At 49.2% G+C, this 25,153-nt stretch overlaps 1 protein-coding gene across 3 annotated transcripts in view; it reads right to left on the reverse strand.

Moving 5' to 3' along the window:
- Positions 1–25,153, reverse strand: part of ST3GAL2 (ST3 beta-galactoside alpha-2,3-sialyltransferase 2) — an 84,390-nt gene that overhangs the window by 41,048 nt on the left and 18,189 nt on the right. For all 3 annotated transcript variants that reach the window (XM_082369973.1, XM_082369975.1, XM_082369974.1), the window contains exons 2-6: positions 9,513–10,905; positions 6,699–6,892; positions 2,807–2,986; positions 853–898; positions 443–562 (exon numbers count right to left, since the gene is read on the reverse strand). In XM_082369973.1, coding sequence (XP_082226099.1) covers positions 443–562; positions 853–898; positions 2,807–2,986; positions 6,699–6,892; positions 9,513–9,851 — 879 coding nt within the window. In that variant the 5' untranslated portion in view covers positions 9,852–10,905. The remainder of the gene's footprint in view (positions 1–442; positions 563–852; positions 899–2,806; positions 2,987–6,698; positions 6,893–9,512; positions 10,906–25,153) is intronic.

The raw sequence follows: 25,153 nt of genomic DNA on the forward strand, positions 1-25,153 counted from the left end.
GGCATGAGCACTACCGTGTATGGCACAGTAGCTCCCCCTGCTAGAGAGATGGGCTCCTTGAATGACTAACCTCCATTTTTAACACAGAGTAGGCCTGGGGCCCACAGCTGTGGGAGACACCATCCCGCTGAAACTTAACTACGTCGTTTCCATTCCATTTACGTTTATGCTTATTGTTTATGGCAAGTAGTATCAATTACAGTAGTATTCAATTTCCTTTTTAAATAAATTTAGCGTTTCAATGAAGTGATTTCAGATTTGGTAAAATCATGAAAGTAGTTAAGTTTGGGAAATGCAGATCTATACCTTACAACCTAGAAATTGGGGGAATGAAAGCCACTTTGTTTCTTCCTGCAAAATCACATTCCTCTTGAAGCACTGCTAAGCCCCGACAAGGGCTGACTCCCTGTCTATGGGTCCCGCTATTTTATCAACTACCCACCTCATCACACACATGCAGAGCAAAGAAGAGTACCAGCATCCCAGTGGAAGGGTACCGCCCATGATGCTCTGTCCACCTGTCGTGGATGTACTTGAAGAAGGCTGGGTTGTAGATCTGGACCTGGGAGGAGAAGATGTAATGAGCACATGAGGGCTTCTGGGGCCTGGAGGCTCAGGCCAGGCTCTGAACAGCTTCTGCCAGGTCCTCCATGCTTGCCAGTGGACCTGTTCATCAGGGTTCTCTGGTTCCTGCAGCCTCTGTGTGGGGTCAGGCATACCAGCAGATGGGGACTCTGAAGGTTCTAGAAGGGTTTTGGGGGGTATCTGAACCACAAGACCAGGCACAGCACAAGTCAGGTCTGCACTGTTTCCTCTGGGGTGGGGATGAAGAAGGGGGAGGAGGAAACTTACCTTTTCTTTGTCCACTCGAAGGAAGGACTTCACTGGGGCATAGGTGCTGAAAGCAGAAAGAAAAAAAACACTGAGATGGCTCCGTGGACCCAGGGATGCCTTTTCTCCCACTGAGGCCCGAGTGATGACAGCCTCACGACAGGCTCCCCTGCTTCCAGACTGCTGTCCCATAGCACATCACTGCAGTTCCTTGCTCAGAAACCTTCAGTGGCTCTCTATGTCCTTCAAGATGAAATAAGGATGTTTTAGACAAGCACTGGGGCCTTCCATAACCCAGCCCCAACTTTTCTTCCCACAACACTCTGCTGTGATCATCTCACACCCACCATGTTTGTGCTCTTACCTCTGTCCACAATAGCCCTCTTGCTACTCTCCTCCCATGTGGCACAAATCCCTCCTTCCCTATTAGTCAGCCATGGTGCCTGTAACCTACACTCCCATTTCTGAGTATCCATGGGACTTAAACTCTATAGCACTTACTTTAGCCCTTATGACTCCCAAACATAAGATAAAGTCAGAAAACTGTAACTTATACTTCCGTGTTTAAAAAATACGTGGTGGGGCTTCCCTGGTGGCACAGTGGTTGAGAATCTGCCTGCCAATGCAGGGGACACGGGTTCGAGCCCTGGTCTGGGAAGATCCCACATGCCGCGGAGCAACTAGGTCCGTGAGCCACAACTACTGAGCCTGCGCGTCTGGAGCCTGTGCTCCGCAGCAAGAGAGGCCACGATAGTGAGAGGCCCGCGCACCGCGATGAAGAGTGGCCCCCGCTTGCCACAACTAGAGAAAGCCCTTGCACAGAAACGAAGACCCAACACCGCCAAAAATTAATTAATAAAAAAAAAAATATGTGGTGACAACAGGCAAAAGGTGGCAACAATCCAATTGTCCATTGACAGATGAATGGATAAACAAATCTGGTATATCCATACACTAGAATACTATGCAGCCTTTAAAAGGGATGAAATCCTGACACAGGCTATAACATGCATGAACTCTGAAAACATTATGCTACTGAAATAAGCCAGACTCAAAAGGACAAACACTATATGATTCCACTTGTATGAAGTACCTAGAATAGTCAAATCATAGAAACAGAAAGAATAGTGGTTATCAGGGGCTGGAGGGAGGGGGGGAATGGGGAGTTACTGTTTAGTGGGTACAGAGTTTTCATTTGAGATGATGAAAAAGTTCTGGAGATGGGCTGTGGTGAGGTTTGCACAGCCATGTGAATGTACTTAATGCTAATGAACTGTGTGGTTAAAATGGTATATTTTGTTACACGCATACATTTTTACACACACACACACACACACACACACACACAAACCATGGTGAGACAGAGAGTAGATCAGTGGTTGCCTAGGGCTGGGGGGGAGGAGAGGGTGGAGGGAGTGGGGGAGATGGCTGAGGGGTACAGGAGTATCTTTAGATTATCTTCATCTTTAGAACATGCATGTATTCTAAAATTAATTGTGGTGATGGTTACACAACTCTGTAGACATACTAAAAGTCCCTGAACTGTACATTTTCAATGTGTGAATTGTATGGTATGTGAATTATATCTCAATAAAGCTGTTAAAAAAAAACTACTTGGTGAATTGAATTTCCTGAGGTTCCCAGCTGTGACTGGGCAACTGCCTCCAAAGAAAGTTCTCAGAAGACAGAGCTCCCACAGTAGGAGCTACCTCCTAGAAAGGAGACCTGGAAAAGTGTCCTTCTCCACCTTTCTACCACCAGTATGCTGGCTGCCACCATGCAGGGAGTGACCCAAAACAAGCTGTGGCCTCAGCTAACCACCGTTTTGGGCCCTCCCTACCACTGCTTCTCTCCTCACCTGCCCCTCTTGGCCAAAATATTCAATTAAAGGAATTCTAAGCTCCATTGCCTGGACAACTCCTCCCAAGGTGGGCCTGTCACCCATATCCCACTTCCAGCCAGCAGAGGAACTCACAATCGGATCTGCCCCGTGGACAGGGCGCTGGCGATCCACAGTAGGTCCAGGGCTTTGAAGGGCACCAGCACGAAGCTGACATTGGCGGGCAGGTTCTTGGCACTCTCGGGGTACATGAAATGGTGGGTGGTTCGGCTGCCGACATCCTGCTCAAAGCCCACGGTTGGCGCCTGATTCATCCTGCAGGGACAAGAGGGTGGCGTGAGAAGACACCACCGTGGAAACTGGTACAAGAGTTTTAGAGGACAGTTTGTTGCTGGCCATCAAACACGTAAATAGGTGTGCACTTACCCAGCAATTCCATTCTTAAAATTTATCCTATAAAAATGGTTGCATAAGTGTGCAAAGGATAGTCACTGCAGTATTATTTACAATAGTGAAAAGGAAAACCAATCAAACAATAGAGAACTGGTTAATACATTTTGGTACATTCATGTAACAGAATAGCATGTAGTCATCAGAATGAACAAAGTAGATTTACATGTGCTGGTAAGAAATACGTCCAAGAGCTACTGAGTGAAAAAAACCAAGTGGCGTGAGGAATCTCACTTCTTTCCTTTTAACACATATCTTTTGAATACCTGTGCAGTCAGAGGAAATTATAACACAGAAAAGGAAAACTGAAAATTAGATAGTGTGATTCCATTTTTTGTGAAAGAAAACAAAAAAAGAAAGGATAGAAGGAGAGGGAGAGAGAGAGAGAGAGAGAGAAAGGAAGGAAGGAAGAAAGGAAGGAATGAAGGAAGGAGGGAAGGGAGGAAGAATAAAAACTAACTTTTGTATATGAATAGAAAAAAAATCTGGAAGAGTATTAAAATTTTAACAATGGTTACTCTTAGGGAATGGGATAATTCACTTTTTTAAAAAATATATGTTTTAGGGCTTCCTTGGTGGCACAGTGGTTGAGAATCTGCCTGTCAATGCAGGGGACACGGGTTCAGGCCCTGGTCTGGGAAGATTCCACATGCCGCGGAGCAACTAGGCCCGTGAGCCACAACTACTGAGCCTGCATGTCTGGAGCCTGTGCTCTGCGCTCTGCAACAAGAGGGGCTGCGATAGTGAGAGGCCCGCGCACCGTGATGAAGAGTGGCTCCCGCTTGCCGCAGCTAGAGGAAGCCCTCACACAGAAACGAAGACCCAACACAGCCAAAAATAAATAAATAATTAATTAAAAACTTTAAATATATATATATATATATATATATATGTTTTATTTTTAGCTGCGTTGGGTCTTTGTTGATGCGTGCAGGCTTTCTCTAGTTGCGGTGAGCGGGGGCTACTCTTTGCTGCAGTGCGCTGGCTTCTCACTGCGGTGGCTTCTCGTTTTGGAGCACAGGCTCTAGGTGCGTGGGCTTCAGTAGTTGTGGCACGTGGGCTCAGTAGTTGTGGCTCGTGGGCTCTAGAGCACAGGCTCAGTAGTTGTGGCGCATGGGCTTAGTTGCTCCGTGGCATGAGGGATCTTCCCGGACCAGGGCTCAAACCCGTGTCCCCTGCATGGGCAGGCAGATTCTTAACCACTGCGCCACCAGGGAAGTCCTGGATAATTCACTTTTTAGTGCGTACATTTCTGGGTTTTTTTTCCCCAAAAACAAGCACATATTACGTTTATAATTTTTTTTTTTTTTTTTAAAGACAAGACAGCCTTTCACAGCTTACAGCTCACCTGGCTGTTCTGTCCTCTTTCATAGAAGACATGGAAGCAAGACAAGAAGCTGAAGCACCCCCTCGGCCCCTGGGCGGATGGCTCAATTCTGCCCGTCCCAGCCACCCTGTCCCTGCACTTTAAGTTCTTGTCTCCCTTTTCCACTCCAAGGCCAAGAGGGATGCCCGCGTTCTGACAGAGCCCACCCTCAGCTGTCCCGGGCAGATGTGCAGTGTGGGGCTGTCTCTCCTCTGCTGTCTTAGAAGAACCTGGAACCCCAGAGCAATCTCCCCCCTGCCCATCCCCCAGGCTGTGACACACCAAGAAGGCTTCTAACTCAAGTGGTGCAAAACACAGGATCAAAACTCCCTTTTTTTGGTGAGCATCTTAAAAACAAGTGATCCAGCTTTAAACACAAACCTGTTCGCCTTTTCTGTTGTGACGTATCATGAGAACATTCCTATCTTGTGTGGATCACAATTCAGAATCATACACCTAGGAGGGTGACTGTAACCTGGGCCTCCACTGGGGACACAGGGATCTGGGAGAGAGGGAGCAAAGTCTCCTCCACGTGGTCTCCCAGCTTTTTACGCCCGTTCGAACGTTCCCTGTCCATAAAGTGGCCAGCACCCCCTGGCTGGGCCCTGCGTCACAGGGGTTCCCCTACTGCCTCCCTCCTGCCCGTCTCCCATTGATGGCATGATGTGGTGACAGTGTGTCCAGGATGCCTGCCCCTGCCCCCTCTCCCCCCACTGGTCGCTGTGCTGTACCTCATGCCTCTCTGGTTCCCTTCCCTTGAGGGACTGGAGGGTACTTTGGGCTGGGAAACCAAGAGTGGCCTGATTTGGAACTAGAGAGTGAGTCCTTGTTCTTAGCCACTTCAGTTCCAGTCTGCTTCAAGCAGAAGCCTAGAATCTTTCCTGCAGCTCCAACTGTGCTCTGGCCCCCAAACAGGGATTAAGATCCTGCCTCTCTTCTCCCAAATCCATTTCTTTAGAACTACCAGTCTGCCTCCCGTCTGGGTACCCCTCTGATGTCTTGGTATTTAGGGTTCAGAGATACTGTCTCCTAGAGGGGATGAGAAGTATTTTTCCCATTCATTAATAACAGTTTGCTGGGACTGCTACAGCTCCACACACAGCATTGGTCCTGTTGTCACCAAAGCCACAGTCTGGATCTGCCTCTGCCATGACAGCCCTGGGGTCTGTGAGGAACAGAGCAGTTGGAGAGGAAGCCTTAATGGGGATGGTGTTTCTCAGCTGGTGGCTGTGGATGCCTGGATTTGGCCTAGCATCCCCCTCTCCCCCCCTCCCCCGCCAACCATTCTCAACATGAGAAAGGTTCTGCAAGGAATGCTGAAAGCCTCAGAGACATATTGCTGCCTTGGTGTTGCTATGGAGACAGCAACAGTTTCTAAGACAAAGCCCTTCGCTCTGCCTCCTGGGAAACCTGGTCTTTCTGCAGTGCTCATCCTAAGAGATGCTTAGTGAAAACTGGGCATTTTCAGTATCTTTACTCTTAGGGCTCTTCCTCCACCAAGGAGTGGGATGGAAGGATCCCCACTGTGGCATTTCCTGCCCCAAGTCTAGGGAGATAAGTCAGAAAACATGGCAGTTCAGGAGCAGAATAAGCAGCCCATGTCCGGGTCACAAATCCACCTCTAGTCCCTGCTCACACTCAGGTTCCCTGCTCCTGTCTTCGTCTGGAATGAGTGCCTCCCCAGCCCTTCTCTTTTCCTCAAGTCTGGGCACAGACGTCTGTAGAATGAATGAGCCCCTGCACAATCGAAATGCTATGAGGTAAAGGTAAGGGATGGGAGCCCAAAGCAGGCACCGACAGCTCCTTTTTCTGCCCAGGACGCCACTCCTCTGCGAGTCTGCCAGAGGCATCATCTGTGGCTATTAAGCAAGACACTAGTTTGGGGCCCACACTCCTGGCCCAACTGCTAAAGGGGACCAGGCAGGTGAAAGGGCCTCTGGGGGTAGTTTTCACAGGACATCAGCCAGGAGTCTAGTTTCAGCTCTTTGCAGAGGCATTCAGAGTTGGAAGCTGAGCGCGGGCCTCAAGCAAAGTTCAGAATGACAGTTCTGCCTCCTCATCCACCCCGACAAACACAAGCGAGAGACTTGAGCCTCTGTCACAGCACCCCCAGCAGCTGGCCGCTCCTACGCGGCCGGACAAGGCCAAGGAGGCCAGGGCCCCCTCCTGGAGGCCGGTCCTGGGTCCAGCCTTGAGCTCCCTGGGACTAACCTCATGATGAAGTTGTGCCCGTCCACATCCGGCCCGTAGCCAGAGCCCCGCAGGTTGCCCGAGTTCCCCACCACAGCACAGCGCCGGCACCGGCGAGGGTCCCGGAAACGGTAGGGGTTCTCGCCTGGTACTATCTGGAACAGCTTCTCCAGCACCTCGTTGGTGTTGTGTGACTTGAACTGGGGCTGCAACATCTGGGGGGGGGAGGGGAGAAGAAAGAAGGAGGGGTGTGATCGGGAGGGGACTCCCGCCTGCTCCCCCTCCCTGCCCTCACCCTCCAGTGTCCAAGCGGCGCAGGCCTCCTACCCAGGCTGTCAGGGGGCGGAAATCCTCCCTGAGCAGTAAGGACCCTCCCCTTGTTCAACAACAGCGCAGTCTCCCTACCGAGACCAGACCAGGGAGGGCCCTGCTTTCGGGAGTAGCCCTGCGGTACTGGTTGGGCTTGGGGGTCAAGGCGCTATTCAACACCTTCTCCAGGGGTCTGCAGGCCTGTGCCGCGAAGCACAGAGGTCCCTGCTCTGCTGTCCTCTCGGGGCAGCTCTGAGTCTCATGGTCATTTTGAGGTGCAGTTAATGTGGAAAGCCCCGGGGAGCTTCAGGGGCTTATTCCCAAGTAGCCTGCAGGGGGCGCCCCTGGGACTCAGCCTGAAACTCCAGGCAAGATCCACAGGATATCCAGAGCCCTGAGCCCTGGGGAAAAGGCAAAGAGGCACAGATATTCTTTCAAAGTCAGAACAGCTGGAATGAAACCGGTCCCCTGCACCTCCCACCACCAGTGATGCAAGAGACCATGAAATGAGGCCAGGGCAGCACTTAAACGCCTATAATGCCAGGCAGGTAACATGCAGGAGTGAAGAGGCAGGTGGGGCCTACAGCCAACAGGAGCTCCCATCAAAAAGAGGTGACTGGGGCTTCCCTGGTGGCGCGGTGGTTGGGAGTCCGCCTGCCAGGGCAGGGGTCGCAGGTTCGAGCCCTGGTCTGGGAGGATCCCACATGCTGCGGAGCGGCTGGGCCCGTGCGACAGAATTCCTGAGCCCATGTACCACAACTACTGAAGCCCACGCACCGCAAAGAAGAGTGGCCCCCGCTCACACAACTAGGGAAAGGCCTGCGCACAGCAATGAAGACCCAAGGCAGCCCAAAATAAATAAATAAATTTAAAAAAAAAAAGGGGTGACTTCAACCAATTTTTGCCTTGTGGGATTGTCAGCCCAGAAGGACCAGATTTTCTGGTTTTTCAAGAGAAGCTGAAAAAACAGATGTCATGTGAAATATCCTGATTCCTAAATGATGGTAACTCATGCAAATAGTTTAAAAACATTGAGTGAGCTGGATTCAGCCCCTGGGCCACCATCTGTAAGGGCTTTAAAATGCTCTGTGGTCCGAGCGGTAACGCTGCGGGTTTGCGGCTAAGCAGGAGCTGCTCAGGGGACAGAATGCACGGAGGGGATGGGTGGGCCTGCTTCTCTGCCTCTTTTCTGAGCATAGGAAGGGCCCCTGAGCACAAGAACATGAACTCAGTGTGGAGAAGCAACTTAGCCCTGAGACAAGAATTTCTAAGTTCATAGCAAAAGAGGGTGACTGTGGGGAGCAGCAGAGAGGTGGCTTCTGGGGCTTCAACAGCCCTGAGCTCCACCCGTGAGCAGGGGGCCTGGCCTGCCTCTCAGTCCATCCCTGCCCAGAGGCCTGTGCTGGCCCTTCGTGGCCACCACTGAGACCTATGACCAGGGCAAGCCCAGGGCACTCTCTGAACCTTGATCTTCCCCGTAAAATGAAGGGTATGACTATGAGCAACAGGCAGGACCCTGCAAGGGCTCCAGGCTGTCATGGGAAGGACGTGTGTGGCTCCTGGTGACTCCTGCTCTGTAGACGCCCCATCCTTAGGGACTCTGACAGTCCGGGCTGGGAAGCAGGATCTCTGAGATGCTCTGATAAGCCTGACTGCAAGAGCGCATCCTCACAGTTGTCCTAACTGTGAGAAAAAGGGAGAGTCATCACCCTCCCCATTTGCCAGCTGGGGAAGCCAGGGACCACGAGCTGCCTCCCAAGTCCCCCAGCAGGAAATGCCTGCAGCCTGCAGGCCCCCCTGGGTCAAGTACTGACACTGCTCCACCTCTGACATGTGTGGCAACCAGATGGCCCTGGCAAAGCCTAGGGAGTGACGCTCCAGAGATGACAGGGACAAGGTGAAGGGAGCTAAAGCAGCAGCAAGGTGACAGGATCCGGAAGAGCGGGGAGGCTTGGGCACACCTGTCCCCCCATCCCCTCCCCTTCACCTCCCTTAGCCCCCAGAGGAGTTGCTGATGCTTTCCTATCCCAACCCAGAAGAAAGGCTTTTCCAGCAATTGGAAGAAACCAAGTGAGTGGCATGGTGTTTCAAATTATTTTGAGCAAACATTTACAAATTAGGATACTGCCTGCATAGCAGCAATCACTGGAGCTGAGCCGCTGCCTCCTTTATAATGGGCGGGCCTTCTTCCTGTTGCCATGCTCACTTCTCACCATCTTCTCCCTGGGGAACCTGTTTCTCCTGTCTATTTCACCTCCCTGGCCCAGCAAGGCATTTCTGGTCTCTGTTTGGCCTCTACAGGCACTAGAAAATATTAGTTCTCTTTCCTTCCAGGCCAAAGCTCGCTCTCCCCTTCACAATCTGTGATCCTAGTAGCTGGCTCTGGTCCAGTGAACCTCACACTTTGTCAAGGCTCTGGGGGCCAGAAGACAGACAGCCCCAATCCAAGAGGGGGCTCTAAGGGTGACTCCCAAACGGGGGGACAGACCCCCGGAGAGGAGGCAGGAAAGGCCACGGCTTTCTCACCATCCACCACCTCTGGACCTCTGGGGGCAGGTCCATGTTCTCTCGGGTCCAGACCGGGGAAATGTTGCTGTTGAAGTGGCTATCAAACCACTCAGAGGCGCCAGCGTCGCCCATGCAGCGGCGACAGGCACAGCTCTTGCCGGCGGGCCCCTCCTTGCTGAGGCGCTGAAGGCCAGTGTAGCCGGGCACCAGCTTCACCCGGTGGGTCCCGTCCAGGGCGCCCGAGTCCAGGTAGGGCAGGGTGGCCATGCTGTGGTGGGAGTAGGTGAACAGCAGTGACATGATGAACACCAGCAGGAAGGCCACGGAGAGGAACCACACCCGCAGGGAGCACTTCATGGTTCGGCGCCCCGGGGATCCGGGGCCTCAGCCCGGCAGTCAGGCGGGTGTCACTGTGGCCACTCCTTTCCCAGCCCGCTGATGGGCCAGCCACAGTGTAGCCTGCTTGTTCTGGCACCACGCGCAAAGGGCATATGGGCACGTGCCAAGGAAGGGACAGGGGCAGGAGTCCCACACCACGCCCTCCCTCAGCGTCAGGAGAAAGCACGTCGGCAGCAGTGGCTCCCCTGTCCCTGAGCCGCCTGGCCCTGCTTATGGCTTCATTGGGTCTCTCCGTCACTAGCTGGGCCACAGAGGCTCTGCTTCTCCCGGAGCCCTGGCAAGGGGGAGGTCAGTCCATCCCAGCCCTCTAGTCCCTTGGGGTTGCTGGCTGCCAGCTCTGGGGGTCCCCCTCTTTGGCGGCTTGAAACGATCCAGTCTGGAGCATTCGGGGTCCTTGTGGCTCATGAGCAGATGCCGAGGCGGCCCCTCGTCCCCTGCAGCAGGGAAGCCCTTGAACCCCAATCACAGCAGAGAGCACGTGGGCTTCAAGCAGCCTGAATCTCATGTAAGAGTCTTCCCTCTCTCAGTTGGCCCTCAGGGCCCAACCCCTTTGCCAGGGGAGGAAAGGGAACCAAGCCCCAATCTAGAGAGAAGAAACCCAGGAAGCTCTGTGGGTTCCAGAAAACTCTTCAGAGACCAAGATCCTCCTGGCGTTAGGTTCTGCCCTTCTACTTCCCATCCGAGGCGCCAGCCCCTTCCCCCGACGGTCGCAGCCCCAACTGCAGTTGTGTAGGGGTGGTCAAACTCCGGCTGCTGCTCTGAGGTCCTCTGGGGCCTGGGAACAGCCGCTTCTCAGCAGGGTGTTGCTTCAAATGCCATCAGGGTCAGCCGAGCGAGTGTGTGCCAAGCTCCAGGCCAGGGCTCAGGCCTCCGTCTTGGTGCTGCTGGCCCAGGCTTGGAGGCTGCTCTGCCCATCTCCGCTCCCCGGAGGCCTCTGTCCTGCCTTGAGCTAGCAGTAATCCCCTGGCAGGTTCCCCTCACTCGTCAGGCGCCAGGCTGCCGCAGCATGACTCTGAAATTGCAGAAAGGAAAAATAATGTGCAGACAGATCGCACATGCACACGTGCTCTCCCCCAGCCCTGCCCCCAAGTGCCAGAGGGGACAGAGCTGGCAGTAGAGGAGATGCCCACTTAACTGAAGGGTGGACAAGAGAAAGGGCTCTTCCCTCTAACTGCAGATAGCATCACTCTGCTCTCCTTAACTCAGGCCTCTAAAGACCAGATTAGCCCGCCACCCTCACTCATTAGCCAGAAGGTAAACAAGGACGGAAAGTGATTTCCCTAGAGCCACAGGGCAAGTCACTGGAAAAGCCAGGTTTAGGAAGTTCCTATTCCAGCTATATGACGTTAATTTCAGGAAACTTAAGAGAAAATGGCCCAGAGAAAAGATTGTAGGGGACTGCAGATATGACCCCCTGCCCGGGCCTTCTCTACCCCTGAGAAGAGGTAGAGAAGCCCCCACAAAGTGAGTGGCGGCGGTTGACCTGAGCCCTGGGATTTGCCCTCTCCCCTCTGCAGTGTGGGCTACAGATGAGGCATTCCTGGGTTAGCTGGGTGATTCATTAACAATCCTTCCAGCTCTGGTGTCAGGGAGAGAACCTGACCGTGTCAGGACGCTGAGCACCACCACCACTCAGCCCTCTGGACAGTTGCCTTCCTCTGCAGGTTACCAAATAAATGCCAGGGGCTACTGACAGCCTGAGGCCCTGTGCTGCCCGGGGCAAGAGCAGGGAGAAGAGGCAGCAGGGTGCTTTGGGGATCCACCCTAAGGAAAGGAGCCTGAATCCATGCCACATGCTAGGGACCCAGCGTAAGAGTCAGGGACAAGGCTGAGAGTGGAGCCTCCGGGCCCTGGCTCCATGCCACGGGGAGCACTTAATCCTAGAGGCCTGCCTGTCCCCACCAGCTCCTCTCCAAGTCCAGCCAGCCCTGGTTCTGACCCGGCCCCTGGGCCTCACAGCTGCTCTCGGAAAAGCTCCAGCTCCAGCCAGCTCCTCCGGGTCCTCTGGCTGTGCCACCAGCTGCACAGAAGGCACCTCAGGCTCTATGTTCAAGAACCTCTGCCGCCCCCTCCATTCACGGCAGATCAAATTTCTGGGGCCAAGCCAAACCACAAAGCCATCAGGGAACAGAACTAACACGTTCCAATAAGGAAACATTATTCTGGGTGGAGAAACAATGCTCACAGACGTGAAGGAACTTGCCTAGTCACAACCTCCTGAGTGTAGCTGAGATTTGAGTCCAGGTCTATCCAGTTCCAAAGCCTGCAACTGGCCAGGGCGTAGAAAGAAACCCATGGGTTCCTTCAACTACCCAGAGGCTCCAGGGTAAGAGACAAAGAGACACAGAAGCCGGCTTCCCAGGGTCAAGAGTGAAGCTTCGCCCACAGGCCTCACCGGGGCTCCCAGCTCTAACCCACAGACCCAGTGGCACTGGCCCAGTGTGCTCCTTCCAAATGTTCTACTGCACCCTTTGGCATGCCGGACTCCATGCACAGCCTTTGGAGGCGCTGTCTGTAAATAGAAGCCAGGTCACTGTCTCTTCTAGGCCTCCCTTTGCTCATATCCATGCCCAACATCTAAGGAAAAGAACTCCATTTTGCAGGGTCTTGCTCCCAGCATCTTGTGACCTGAGGAGAGCCAGCCATGAGGCATGCGGCCCAGGAGGTGGTGACTTTCCAGGCTGAGCAAGGGATGGAGGGAGGGGCCTGGCTGGGGAGACCTGGTTTCTGGTGCGTGGCCCACTGTGGCCCCCGAAGGCGGACTTGGGCAGAAGTTTCCTTCAGGAAACATCTCTCACGTTGAGGAAGACGGTAACTCCTTGTAGTCTTAACTCAACAAAGGGGGCATCTGACGTAACCGGCTGCCTGGTCAGGGGGAGGAAAAGCCCCAGTTTCGTCACTGTGTTTGGGAAGAGCAGAGAGGGTCTTCCCAAACAAGGGTCACCGGCAAAAGCCCTTGCTCTGGGAATCCCAAGGCTGGGCTGTTTCTGGGAACGTGTGCTGAGGGCAACTGAGGGCACAGGGCAGAACGGAGCAAGAACGGTCAGAGGTCCCAGACATGCACCCCGAATCCCAGAAGTCACCTGGTTAAGAGTTTTTATGCATGTCATTTGCTCTGGGGTACTCCCCGTGCCCTCCAGTTGCCAATGCCTAATTCTCATTTCTCCCTTTCACAGCTGCTCTGATCTTTCACTTTAAGCCCATGCAAACCCCAATGTAAAAAAGTCAGGGGAAGGGCACACACTTGGGCCTCAGCTCCCACCTCTGATGCCCACAGAGGGAAGCAGGCCAGTCTTCCAGGGCCACCTGGCTGGTGCTGGCTTATTTATTCATTCGACAGATACTTAATGGGCTGGCGCAGGGCTTGGGGGGCTAGTGTGGGACAGTACACACGCATCCTGTCCTAATGGAGCTTCTGGTCTAGCGGCAAATACAAAGGCAAGACACAGGGGATTACAAAGTGCTATGACAGGGAAGTTACAGGGTGCTGTGAGAGGGAACAGAGTACACAAGGAGGAAACAGCCTGACCTGTGAAAAACATGGCAAGAGGGGCTTCCCTGGTAGCGCAGTGGTTAAGAATCTGCCTGCCAATGCAGGGGACACGGGTTCGAGCCCTGGTCCGGGAAGATCCCACATGCCACGGAGCAACTAAGCCCGTGCGCCGCAACTACTGAGCCTGTGCTCTAGAGCCCGCGAGCCACAACTACTGAAGCCTGCGCACTTAGAGCCCGTGCTCCGCAACAAGAGAAGCCACTGCAGTGAGAAGCCCGCGTACCGCAACGAAGAGTAGCTCCCGCTCGCGGCAACTAGAGAAAGCCCGCATGCAGCAACGAAGACCCAACGCAGCCAAAAAATAAATTAATTAAAAAAAAAAAAAAAACAAAGCATGGCAAGAAGGCCAGCAAAACTGGGGAGGGTGTCGGAGGGGTAGGCACGAGGGGCCCGGCCACAGAGGCCTTTGAAGGGATTAGGATTTATTATTAATCTGATGCGGGGGTTTTGGGGAGGGATGTGTCATGACCTGATTTATATTTTAAAATGGACCCTTGGAGCAAATTTTTTAAAACTAACAGTACTAAGAGTTTAGAGAGGATGCAGAGTATCAAGCACACTCACTCACCATTGGTGGGAAAATAAATTGGTACAATGCTTGGGAGGCTAATTTGGCATTACTTAAAAAACACGGACATAAGTATATCCCAGTAGTATTTCTTTTTAAAGAAAAATTAAAAAACATCTTTCTCACAGAAAAAGATGGAACACTGGGGACACAATGAGAGATTAGAAAGTTCCCCCATTTGTCCTGAGCTAATCTATTTTGTGATGCCACATGTGAGAAGACATCCTCAGAAAACGTAGTCCTCCTCCAGTTTGGGTGGGAATGAATGGTTTCTCACCCAAAGGTTGAATATTTAGAATCAATGAATTATAAAGCTGGTGAGCTCAGCCTGCTTGTCCTATTAAGCAGATTTAAAGCTTAAGTTGAACCCTGACAACTAGTTGAATAGACTGTTTCATTTTCCCCCAAAATCGTGACCCTACTTGGGACAATCTATTTTTCTCATTGAGGTTTAATTCACATATAATAGGATGCAGACGTCTTTCAATGTAGAGCTTGATGCATGTTTATCCATGTGTGCATGTGTGTAAGCACCCAGTATAAAATACAGAGCATTTCCACCACCACCCCCCAACCCCGGAAGTTCCCTTGTGCTCCTTCCTGGTCATTGTTCACTGTTACACTATTTTGCTGAGTCTGGTCACCATAGATTAGGTTTACTTGTTCTTGAACTTCATATAAACACTCCTGCCTGGCTGGCTTCTTTTGCTTAGCACAATGTTTTGGAGATTCGTCCATGTTGTGTGTATCAGTAGTTTATTCTTTTCCATGTTTGGACAGTTGAGTTGTTTTCAGTTTTTGGTCGTTATGAGTAACACTGCCCTGACCTTTCTGTACAAGTCATCTTGTGGACACATACTCTCATTTCTCTGGGGTAAATACCTGGGAGTGGAATTACAGGGTCATGGGGTACATACACCAGTATGTTTAACGTTACCAGAAATTATGAAATAGTTGTCCAAAGTGGCTGTAGCATTTTATGTTTCCACCAGTAACACAGGAGAGTGCCATTTGTTCCATGTCCTGGATATCTGCTATCTTTTTAATTTTAGGCATCCTGGTGGGTATGTAGTAAACTCTAGTATTTCTACAACCAGATACACATGAACACATGTACCAAGAGACATACAAGAATGCTCAAGGCAGCACTGGGTAATAGCTGAAAACTGCAAACAACTCAAATGTCCATCAGAATAGGATGGATAAATTGTGGTCCATTCATGTAATACAGTAAAAATGAATGAACTCCAGTTTCAGACATAAACAGGAATGAATATGACCAAAAAACTATTATGTTGAGCAAAAAGAATAAGTCAGGGATGAATACTTACAGTATGAGTTCATGAAAAGTTCAGAAGTATGCAAAGCTAACAAGCAAGAAATTGTTTTAAGGCCTCTATACACATAGACAATAAAACAACAGATAAAATCAGGGAAACACTGTAAAATCCAGGAAATTCCCCTGGACGGGAAGAAGGCAGATGAGACAAGAAGAAGGGTCTATAGGGGCTTCAGAAGTACTGGGGAATGTATTACTCCTTAATCCAGACAGCAGAAACAGAGTATTTAAAATTTTTAATCTTTAAGGAATTTATATGATATATACTATTCTGAATGTGTGATGCATTTCATTATAAAATCTAATTTTTTTTTTCTTAGGTTAAAACATTTTTTGCTAAGGGACTACTTTGGCTGCTGTGTAACACTAGCAGGGGACCAGAGAGAAGCTACTTCAATATCCCAGGCAGTGGAGGTGGTGAGAAGCAGCTGCATGCATTCTGAAGGGTTTAACTGATGGGTGAGATGGAGGGTGGTGGGTGGGAGAGGAAGACTGAACCAGGGGCACAGGACCTTGTGGCCCAAGCAACCTTGTGGGGGGGGTGGTGCCATTCTTTCATACAGAAAAGTTAGGAAAGAAATGGGTTTGGATAAGAAAAAAAAAAAAAAAGAGTTCTGTTTACAACAGGTTAAATTTGAGATGCCCTTTAAATGTCCAGGTGGAAATGGCAATAGGCAGCAGGACACAGATGTCTGAGGCTCATGGATGAGGTCACAGCTGGAGGGATACATCTGAGAGTCATCAGAGCACAGTTCATTTTTAAAACTACAGGACCAGAAGAAATTATTGACAGAAGGCCTGGCATAGATAAGAGAAGGCTGTCAGCAGTAACCTTCACAATGGCTGATCCAGAGGTTTGGAGGGGGTGAACACCTGACTGGATGAGAAGTGGCCAACAGGCAGGTGAAAAGGTGCTCAGCATCATTAGTCATCAGGGAAATACATATCAAAACCACAATCAGACACCACATCCCACTCACTAGGATGGCTATAATCAAAAAGACAGATAATAACAAGTATTAGTGAAGATATGGAAAAATTGTAACTCTCATACATTGCTGGTGAGAATGTGAAATGGTGCAGCTACTTTGGAAAACAGTCTGGCAGTTAAAAGGTTAAACAAAGAGTTACCGTATGACTCAGCAAATCTAATCCTGGGTCTATACCCAAGAGAAATGAAAATATATATCCACACAAAAAGACATACACAAATGATTATAGGAGCATTATTCATATCAGCTCCAAAGTGGAAAGAACTCAAAGTTCCATCAACTGATGAATAAACAAAATGTCAAATATCCATACAATGGAATCTTACTCAGCCATAAAAAGGAAGCACTGGTACATCCCTCATGGATGAACCTTGAAAACATGGTGCTAAGTGAAAGAAGCCTGACACAAAAGACTACATATGATGTGATTCCATTTATATGAAATATCCAGAATAGGCAAATCCATAGAGTAGATTAGTGACTGCCTAGGGCTGGGGGTTGGAGGAGATGGGGAGCGACTGAGAATGGGTATGGCGTTTCCTTCTGGGATGATGAAATGTTCTAAAATTGTTTGTGGTCTAATTGCATAACCATGTGACTAGACTAAAACCAACTCACTTGTACATTGAAATGGCTGAACTGTATGGTATGTGAGTTATATCTCAATAAAAGTGTTACTAAATAAAGGGAATGAGATAAAACAGAATGGGAGATATTACAGAATGTTTGTAAACTGGTGGGGATGGTTCAGTAGAGGGAGAAGTTAAAGCTGCAGGAAAAAGAGGATAATTAAGAAGCAGAGTCCTTGGGACTTCCCTGGTGGCGCAGTGGTTAAGAATCTGCCTGCCAATGCAGGAGACACGGGTTTGAGCCATGGTCCAGGAGGATCCCACATGCTGTGGAGCAGCTAAGCCCGTGTGCCACAACTGCTGAGCCTGAGCTCTAGAGCCCACAAGCCACAACTACTGAGCCCGTGTGCCACAACTACCGAAGCCCACGAGCCTAGAGCCCGTGCTCTGCAACAAGAGAAGCCACCGCAACGAGAAGCCTGCGCATCGCAAGGAAGAGTAGCCCCCGCTCGCCGCAACTAGAGAAAGCCCGTGCACAGCAACAAAGACCCAACGCAGCCAAAATAAATAAATAGATAAATAAAAAAGAAGCAGCAGCAGAGTTCTTGAGCAGCAAGAACGGGGCAGAGGGTGGTGGGAGCCAGTGCCCGCATGGAGAGGGTTGACCTGCCTAGCAGGAGGTGAAGCAGAGCATGGGCATGGGCACAGGCACAGGGAGGGATGCATCTTTATTGCTGGGGTTGGAGATTTACAGAGATCAGATGTGAAACAGTCCTCTAAAAGAGAAGGAGAGTAACGAGGGAAATTTAGTGGGAGGCAAGGCAATACTAGGGTCTTCTGAGAGGTTTGTGGTCACAAATTCAGCAAATTTGGTGAGACCACTTAACGATAAATACCCCCTGAATGGCTGGCTGAGCTCAAAATGCTGAGGCTGAACAGTGGAACTGGAGACCAGAATCCAGAAGGTCAGGGGCAGCCTTGAAGAACGGATGGTCTTCCCTAGAGCCTTCTACCAATCAGGGGATGCATGCTTGAACAACTACGCTAATACAAGGAAACAAGGGAAACCAAAGGAGGCCCTGGCCAGCTTGCAGGTGGAAGAAAGGAAAAGCAGGCATATGGGATTGAGCAGCAAAGCTTGCCCCAAAGGAGAACGGATGGAACTGGGTTTTGGAGGCTAGTGTGTTTTTAGAACCAGTCTCTGGTCAGTTCCCAGGAGACAACCCATCAAATTAACCTAATGAAGCACAGGATATAGCACAGCCTCAGACCAGCGCAGCTGAACACAATCTTCTCGGCAGGCAGAGAAAAGAAATGTCAAAATAAGGAGCAGAGGATGGGGGGAGGGAGACTGCTTGAATATGGAGGGGGTGGAGAGAAAGAAAAAATCCCAGCCCAAGATGCTGATAAAGCACCCTCTTTCCACCCACTGACACACAGCCTAAGGATGTGTCCCAGAGCCTCAATGTAAAGGCATCAAACCACAGATTAGTACTCACATTGCATGGTGTTTTATGAGTTTCTGAGCATGTGCAGGCATAGCCTCTCATTCGGTATTCACAAAAGTCCCAAGACGAGCTGAACCAGGTCAGCCAGGCAATAAGTGACAGAGCTTTAATATCATTCCAGGTCTGATGGCTCCAAGGCCAGTGCTCCTTCCAAAAGCTCCCATTGCCTTCCAGAGAGGCTTTTCCCACTAACTGGGGTACAACCATCAAAGGGTTCCCTGTGTCCCAGAACCTTGCCAACCTAGCAACCCAGCAAACTCCCTGCTTGCTGGGTGTGGCAACAGCCGAACCCAGCAGAAGATGCCCTGGGGTGTCAGTCATTATCTGGAAGAAGAGACCTGACAGCCCCTCCCTCACACTCAACTGAAGCCCAGAGGCACATCCTTGATGTGTCTGAGAACTGGTTGCTTCACCTCTGCATGCTTGGCTGACTGAAGTCATCACATTGCAACATGCTGGCACCACCCTCTGGCACACACCCCTCAGTTATCCTAGTGACGCAGGCCTCCTCGCTCCCCAGTTACAACCCCTCTGGCAGTGTCTGCCTCAGGAGCCCCTGTCTTCCGGCAGGACACCTCACTTTGTCTTGATCTCAGCTCCAGTACTTCTGATGCTGTCCTGAGTTGGCAGCCAGGAAACCAGAAAGCAAGAGCTAACATTTCTTCCGGCCTATGATCATCACTCTGGCTAACTTTCAAATAAGTCCCAGCGAAATAAACCATCAGTCTTCATCGCAAGCAGATCGATGTTGCACCCTAAGAAACAGGCTCTAAGGGGAGGAATGCTGGGCTCTAAGGCACGGGGAGAGGGTGGGGCAGGGGGACAGCTGGGATGTGGGGTCCCGGCTCTGCACCACACCTGCCCCTTAAAGGAGTCCCAGTGTGATTTGTTGGTGTTGGGCATGGGGTAGGAGTCCAGGAATTTGTTATACATATCTACAGTAGGCAGGGAGAGATCTAGAAAAACAATACCATCTCAGTAGCAAGGCAAAGCCAGACAGAAACTGTTGAGGAGAGGCAGGAAGATGGGGTGAGGAATAAATAGAAAGTTATTTAAAGAACAGAACCACCTGTATGATGAAGGCCAGGGCGGTTCCTGTTAAGCCCCTGTGTCCACTGACCAGTCTCTCCAGGATCCAGACCACTTCTTATTTGCATTTTATCCAGTCTGATAGCTTTTTTCTTTTTAACACATGAGTATAACCCTTTACGCTTATGTATTTGGACTCATGTTACTATCTTTGTTTTCTCTTCACTAGTTTTCCTTTAGTTCTTTTTTCTTTTCCTCACTTGTTGGACTGACACACTATCCCTACTCCCACCACTTTTTTTCCTCCTGGCTTGGAAATTATATTCCTCTTCTTTTAGTGGTTATCTTAAATTGTTAGCATATATACATTGTCCTAATGAGGTCTACAGTTTTCAGCAGTACTATTCTGTTTAACTAGGCAGAAACTTGATGTGATTTAACAAGGAAATTCCCTTCCTTACTTTACCTTATTCTTCCTTGATAATGTGGTCAACAATTTTAGTTTTCCTTTTGTAAAATTAAAAAACAAACTAGACACTGGATTTCTGTTTGTGTGTTTTGCTATCTGTGGCAGACACTGTTGGTTGCCTACCAGCAGCCACTCCCCCTTCTTTCCTGCCAACAGAATCCTGATTTTGCTCAGGCAGCAAAGAACCCAGTCCCAGGAGATGAGGCAAGCCTGGTCAAAGCCAACCACAGTAAGCCTGTTCCCTTTTACCAGGAATTGGTGTAAGAATGAACCAGCTCGGGCCAATGAGACATAAGGAGATGTCTGCTGGGGCCTTCTTGGACAGATTCTCCTTCCCAAAAAAGGGGCACATTAGAAAGCTTCCTTTCGGGGCTTCCCTGGTGGCGCAGTGGTTGAGAATCTGCCTGCCAATGCAGGGGACACGGGTTCGAGCCCTGGTCTGGGAAGATCCCACATGCCGTGGAGCAACTGGGCCCGTGAGCCACAACTACTGAGCCTGCGCGTCTGGAGCCTGTGCTCTGCAACAAGAGAGGCCACGATAGTGAGAGGCCCGTGCACCGCGATGAAGAGTGGCCCCCACTTGCTGCAACTAGAGAAAGCCCTCGCACAGAAACGAAGACCCAACACAGCCATAAATAAATAAATAAATAATATTAATTAATATTAATAAATAAATAAATAAATTAAAAAAATTAAAACAAAAAACAAAAATAAATTAATTAATTAAAAAAAAAAAAGATCATGGTCCTTAAAATGATGTATTTTAAAAAAAAAGAAAGAAAGCTTCCTTTCTCTTAGCATCTCCCTGCCTTCCTGCTTGGGAAGCTATAGGGTGATGATATGTTACCTAGAGCAGCAGCAGCCATCTCACAACCATGAGAAGAAAGATCTTATACCCTTAAGATGGCACAGCAGAACGATGGAATGATCCAGGGTTCTTCATGTCAATATTAGACCACTGCCCCAACCCTGGAACTCCCTACCTCCACACTTCTCATTATAAACTAATTAAATATTTTCTAGAGTTTAAGTCACTGTGAGTGACTTAAGCATCCAGATATACTGTCTATAGTTAAATGTACCAACGTACTATTTCAATTTCTGCGCTCAATGCTGGTGCTAGCAACCCCCTCCTTCCCCCGAGTTTTCTTCTTACTGAAGTATACCTTTAGTAGTTCTTTTAGCCAGGATCTATAGATAAAACTGTCTTAGCATGTCCAAAAATATCTTTATTTCACCTCATTCTTGAATGATAACTGGATATAGAATTCTAGTTTCCCTAAGATAGTCCTCTATCATCTCTGGCATCTAATGTTGATGAAATGTTGTCTGTCGGTCTCATTGCTGTTTCTTTGAATTCTTTTATTTCTCTGGTAGTTTTAAATATTTTCCCTTTAATTATTTTATTTTATTTTATTTTGGCTGTGCCACGCGGCTTGTGGGATCTTAGTTCCCTGACCAGGGACCAAACCCGTGCCCCCTGCAGTGGAAGCACGGAGTCCTAACCACTGGACCGCCAGGGAATTCCCATATTTTCCCTTTATTCTTATCTGCAGTTTCACTATATCTAGGTATTTATTTTGTTTGGTATTCGTGCTGTTTCTTCAATTCTGGAATTCTCAGCCATTATCACTTCAAATATTTTTTTGCCATTTCCTTGACTCATATCTGGAATTCCTACTAGACTTGTGCTAAAGCCTGTAACATGTCCTCCATGTCTGTGCTGCATTCTAGATTAATTCCTCAGCATTAGCTTCCAATTCTTGAGTTCTATGTGTCCAGGCTACAGCTATCCATTGTTTCAAATTCTAATTACACTATTTTTCGCTGCTAGAATTTTTAATTTAAAATTTTCATAATCACATATTCTCCTTTCTTTTACAATTTCCCTTTCTTTTCTTTAATGAATATCCTGTTTCCCTAATCTCTTTGAGGATCCTTAACCTATTTCTATTAAAGACATTTTCTGATTACTCTGTTATTTTCATTTCTTCTGGGGTAACTTTTTCTTTTTTCATATTAGTTTTCCTCACATGTTTCTGAATATATAAGCTCATCCCTCCCCAATCTGGGGGTTTTCACCTTTGCCTCCCCAGGTCCTTTGGGTCTCCTGGTCTAGAATCATATCTTATAGTACCAGCTCAGCTTAGGTCCAGGCTCTGATGGTCTGTCCCCCTAGGTAAGCATCTTCATGGTAAGCCATAGCCCCAGGGAATGGGTGACAGCAACTGTTTTCCCAGCCCCTGGGTTCCAGCAGTGTACCAGCTCTAATTCCATGCTTTGTGTTGAGCACTTCATAGCTCTGTTACCCCAGATTTCTAGCCACTTCTGCCTGCATCCAGTCTCAGAGACCAGCAGGCCTGCAGCTTCTGCCCTGCTCTCCCATATGCATTCTTGCTCCATTTCTCATCACAGGGATGTTTATCATTTTGTGTGGGGAGGGAGGGGGAGTACATGACTATGTTTTCAGCATTTTTTCTCTTTATGTATTACTGCTATGTGTTTAGAGTATAAATTTACAGTGCCATCTTCACTGGATGAGTTGGATTAAACTATTTATACCAAGGAACTGGGAATCCCTGCCAATACCAGTCTCCTGAGAAGGTATATCAAACCAGCTCTAACGAGATTCACAGAACTCCAGCCAGTACACTGAGGGAAGCCGACTGAGACAGCCTGGGGTAAGCTGATCAAAAGTTCCAATTAAAACTGCTCTCTCATCCCCACCCCATCTTCATTCCAGTCCACCATGGGATGGGGACAGGGGTGGGCAGACATGCAAATAGCATCTTTCAGATGTGGTCTGACCAGGTCTTCACTGAGGAAGGCCAGCCCTGCCTTCAGCCCCTCTTCCACACCACTTGAGCATTTCCCAGTGTTTCACCTGGCCGGGGAAACATGCATACTGGCTACATGGACACTCTTGATGAAAGGTCCATCTGACTCTCTTCAAGTCCCCAGCCCACCTGCAGCAGGCCCAGCCTTTAGTTTCAATTACATCAGAACAGCAGTGAACTCAGGAGCCATATTCGAGTCCAGGCTATCACCAGGCAGCTAGCCACTTTTTCTTTCCAGGCCAAGGTTCTTGAACCATCAGAGGAAGGCTATCCCACCTCCAGCCTCTTCCTCTCTGATTATCTCCTGCTTGTTCCTGCTGACCATCACTTTGACTTCCAAGCCATCACAATCAGCTTTCTTGACTCAGACCCCTCCTTGCTTGTTTCTTTCAGCTGCTAATGGATTGTGAAGGTTCAGCCCCCAGCCCTTTTTCTCCTTTGCCTCTCTACGGTGCCCCATCCCCCTCCAAATCAAGAGCCTGCCCTTCTACCCTAGATTCTAGATTGTATTCTCAACTGCCTCTTTAGCCATGTGGCATTTCAGACTTAACAAACTCATCACCTTCCTGCGTTCAAAAGCACATAAGATGGAGATGCAGCTCTCTCAATCATGGGGCCAAGGTCAGGCTCTTTCACATAGCATCCAGAGATCCCCAAACCAGGCCACCCTCCTAAGCCTCATCTCTCACCGTGTCCTACCCTCCAGGGGTTATGAGTTAATTTGGACCACAGGCCAAATCTGGCCCATATTTATTAAGATCATACACGAAACCTAAAAAGACACAGACATGTTTATCTCCTTCACTTAAGCTCTAAGTGTACAGACACCATGTTATTTAATTCACTATCTAGCATTGGCCTTCATATAGTAGGCATCAAAAAATATTTGTCCATGGCGGGGAGGGATAATTTAGGAGGTTGGGATTAACATATATACACTACTATATATAAAATAGATAATCGGGGCTTCCCTGGTGGTGCAGTGGTTGGGAGTCCGCCTGCCAACACAGGGGACACGTGTTCAAGCCCTGGTCCAGGAAGATCCCACATGCCGCGGAGCAACTAAGCCCGTGCGCCACAACTGCTGAGCCTGTGCTCTAGAGCCCGTGAGCCACAGCAGCTGAGCCCGTGTGTCGCAAGAAGAGAAGCCACCGCAATGAGGAGCCCGTGCACCACAACAAAGGGTAGCCCCCGCTCGCTGCAACTAGAGAAAACCCTCGTGCAACAACGAAAACCCAACACAGCCAAAAATAAAAATAAATAAATTTATAAAAAAAAAAAAAAGATAATCAACAAGGACCTACTGTATAGCACAGGGAACGCTACTCAATACTAAATACTATGTAATAATATGGGAAAAGAATCTGAAAAAGAATAGATACATGTATATGTATAACTGAATCACTTTGCTCTATACCTGAAACACAGCACTGTAAATCAACTACACTCCAATATAAAATAAAAATTAAAAAAAATTTTGTCCAACTGAATATCACCTCTCTACATAACCCCAGGGTTATAAGAAGCAGAAGAGGGGGGTTCCCTGGTAGTCCACTGGTTAGGATTCGGAGCTCTCACTGCCATGGCCCGGGCTCAATCCCTTGTTGGGGAACTGAGATCCCTCAAGCCGCACGGCATGGCCAAAATAAAAAATACATATGGGGCTTCCCTGGTGGCGCAGTGGTTGAGAGTCTGCCTGCCGATGCAGGGGACACGGGTTCCAGCCCTGGTCTGGGAAGATCCCACATGCCGCGGAGCAACTAGGCCCGTGAGCCACAACTACTGAGTCTGCGCGTCTGGAGCCTGTGCTCCGCAACAAGAGAGGCCGCGATAGTGAGAGGCCCGCGCACCGCGATGAAGAGTGGCCCCGGCTCGCCTCAACTGGAGAAAGCCCTCGCACACAAACGAAGACCCAACACAGCCAAAAATAAATAAATAAATAAATAAATAATTAAAAATGAATATCTGCTTAAAAAAAAAAACAAAACATATGAATTTTAAAAAGTAAAAAATAATAAAAAATAAGAAGTAGAAGAAATAAATGGTAATGAAAAAATGTTTTGAAGCCACTTCTATAAATCACTGTATAAATATGCAGATGGAAGTGATCATTATAATCAGCCCCCACTCTTCCAGCTTTGACATTCTAGAAGTGAAAGCTTTCTCTAACTTCTCATGGACCACCAAGAAACACGAGGCCTCAGGTACAAACCAGATTTCACAAATCGGAGGCAATGAGAAGGGTGAGTGTGTAAAAGCTAGAGAAGCTGCCGGGACGGTGGGAACAGTTGAAGTGGACTGCTCTTGAGCTTCTGTCAGCAGAGACACACCAGGGCTGCCAGGGACAGTACTCTCTCTGGTGGCTCCCCTAAGCACCGCAGGCTGCTGGCTAAGTC

Source organism: Balaenoptera borealis (genome assembly GCF_965194805.1).
Source record: "Balaenoptera borealis genome assembly, chromosome: 19".
Taxonomy (NCBI): Eukaryota; Metazoa; Chordata; class Mammalia; order Artiodactyla; family Balaenopteridae; genus Balaenoptera; species Balaenoptera borealis.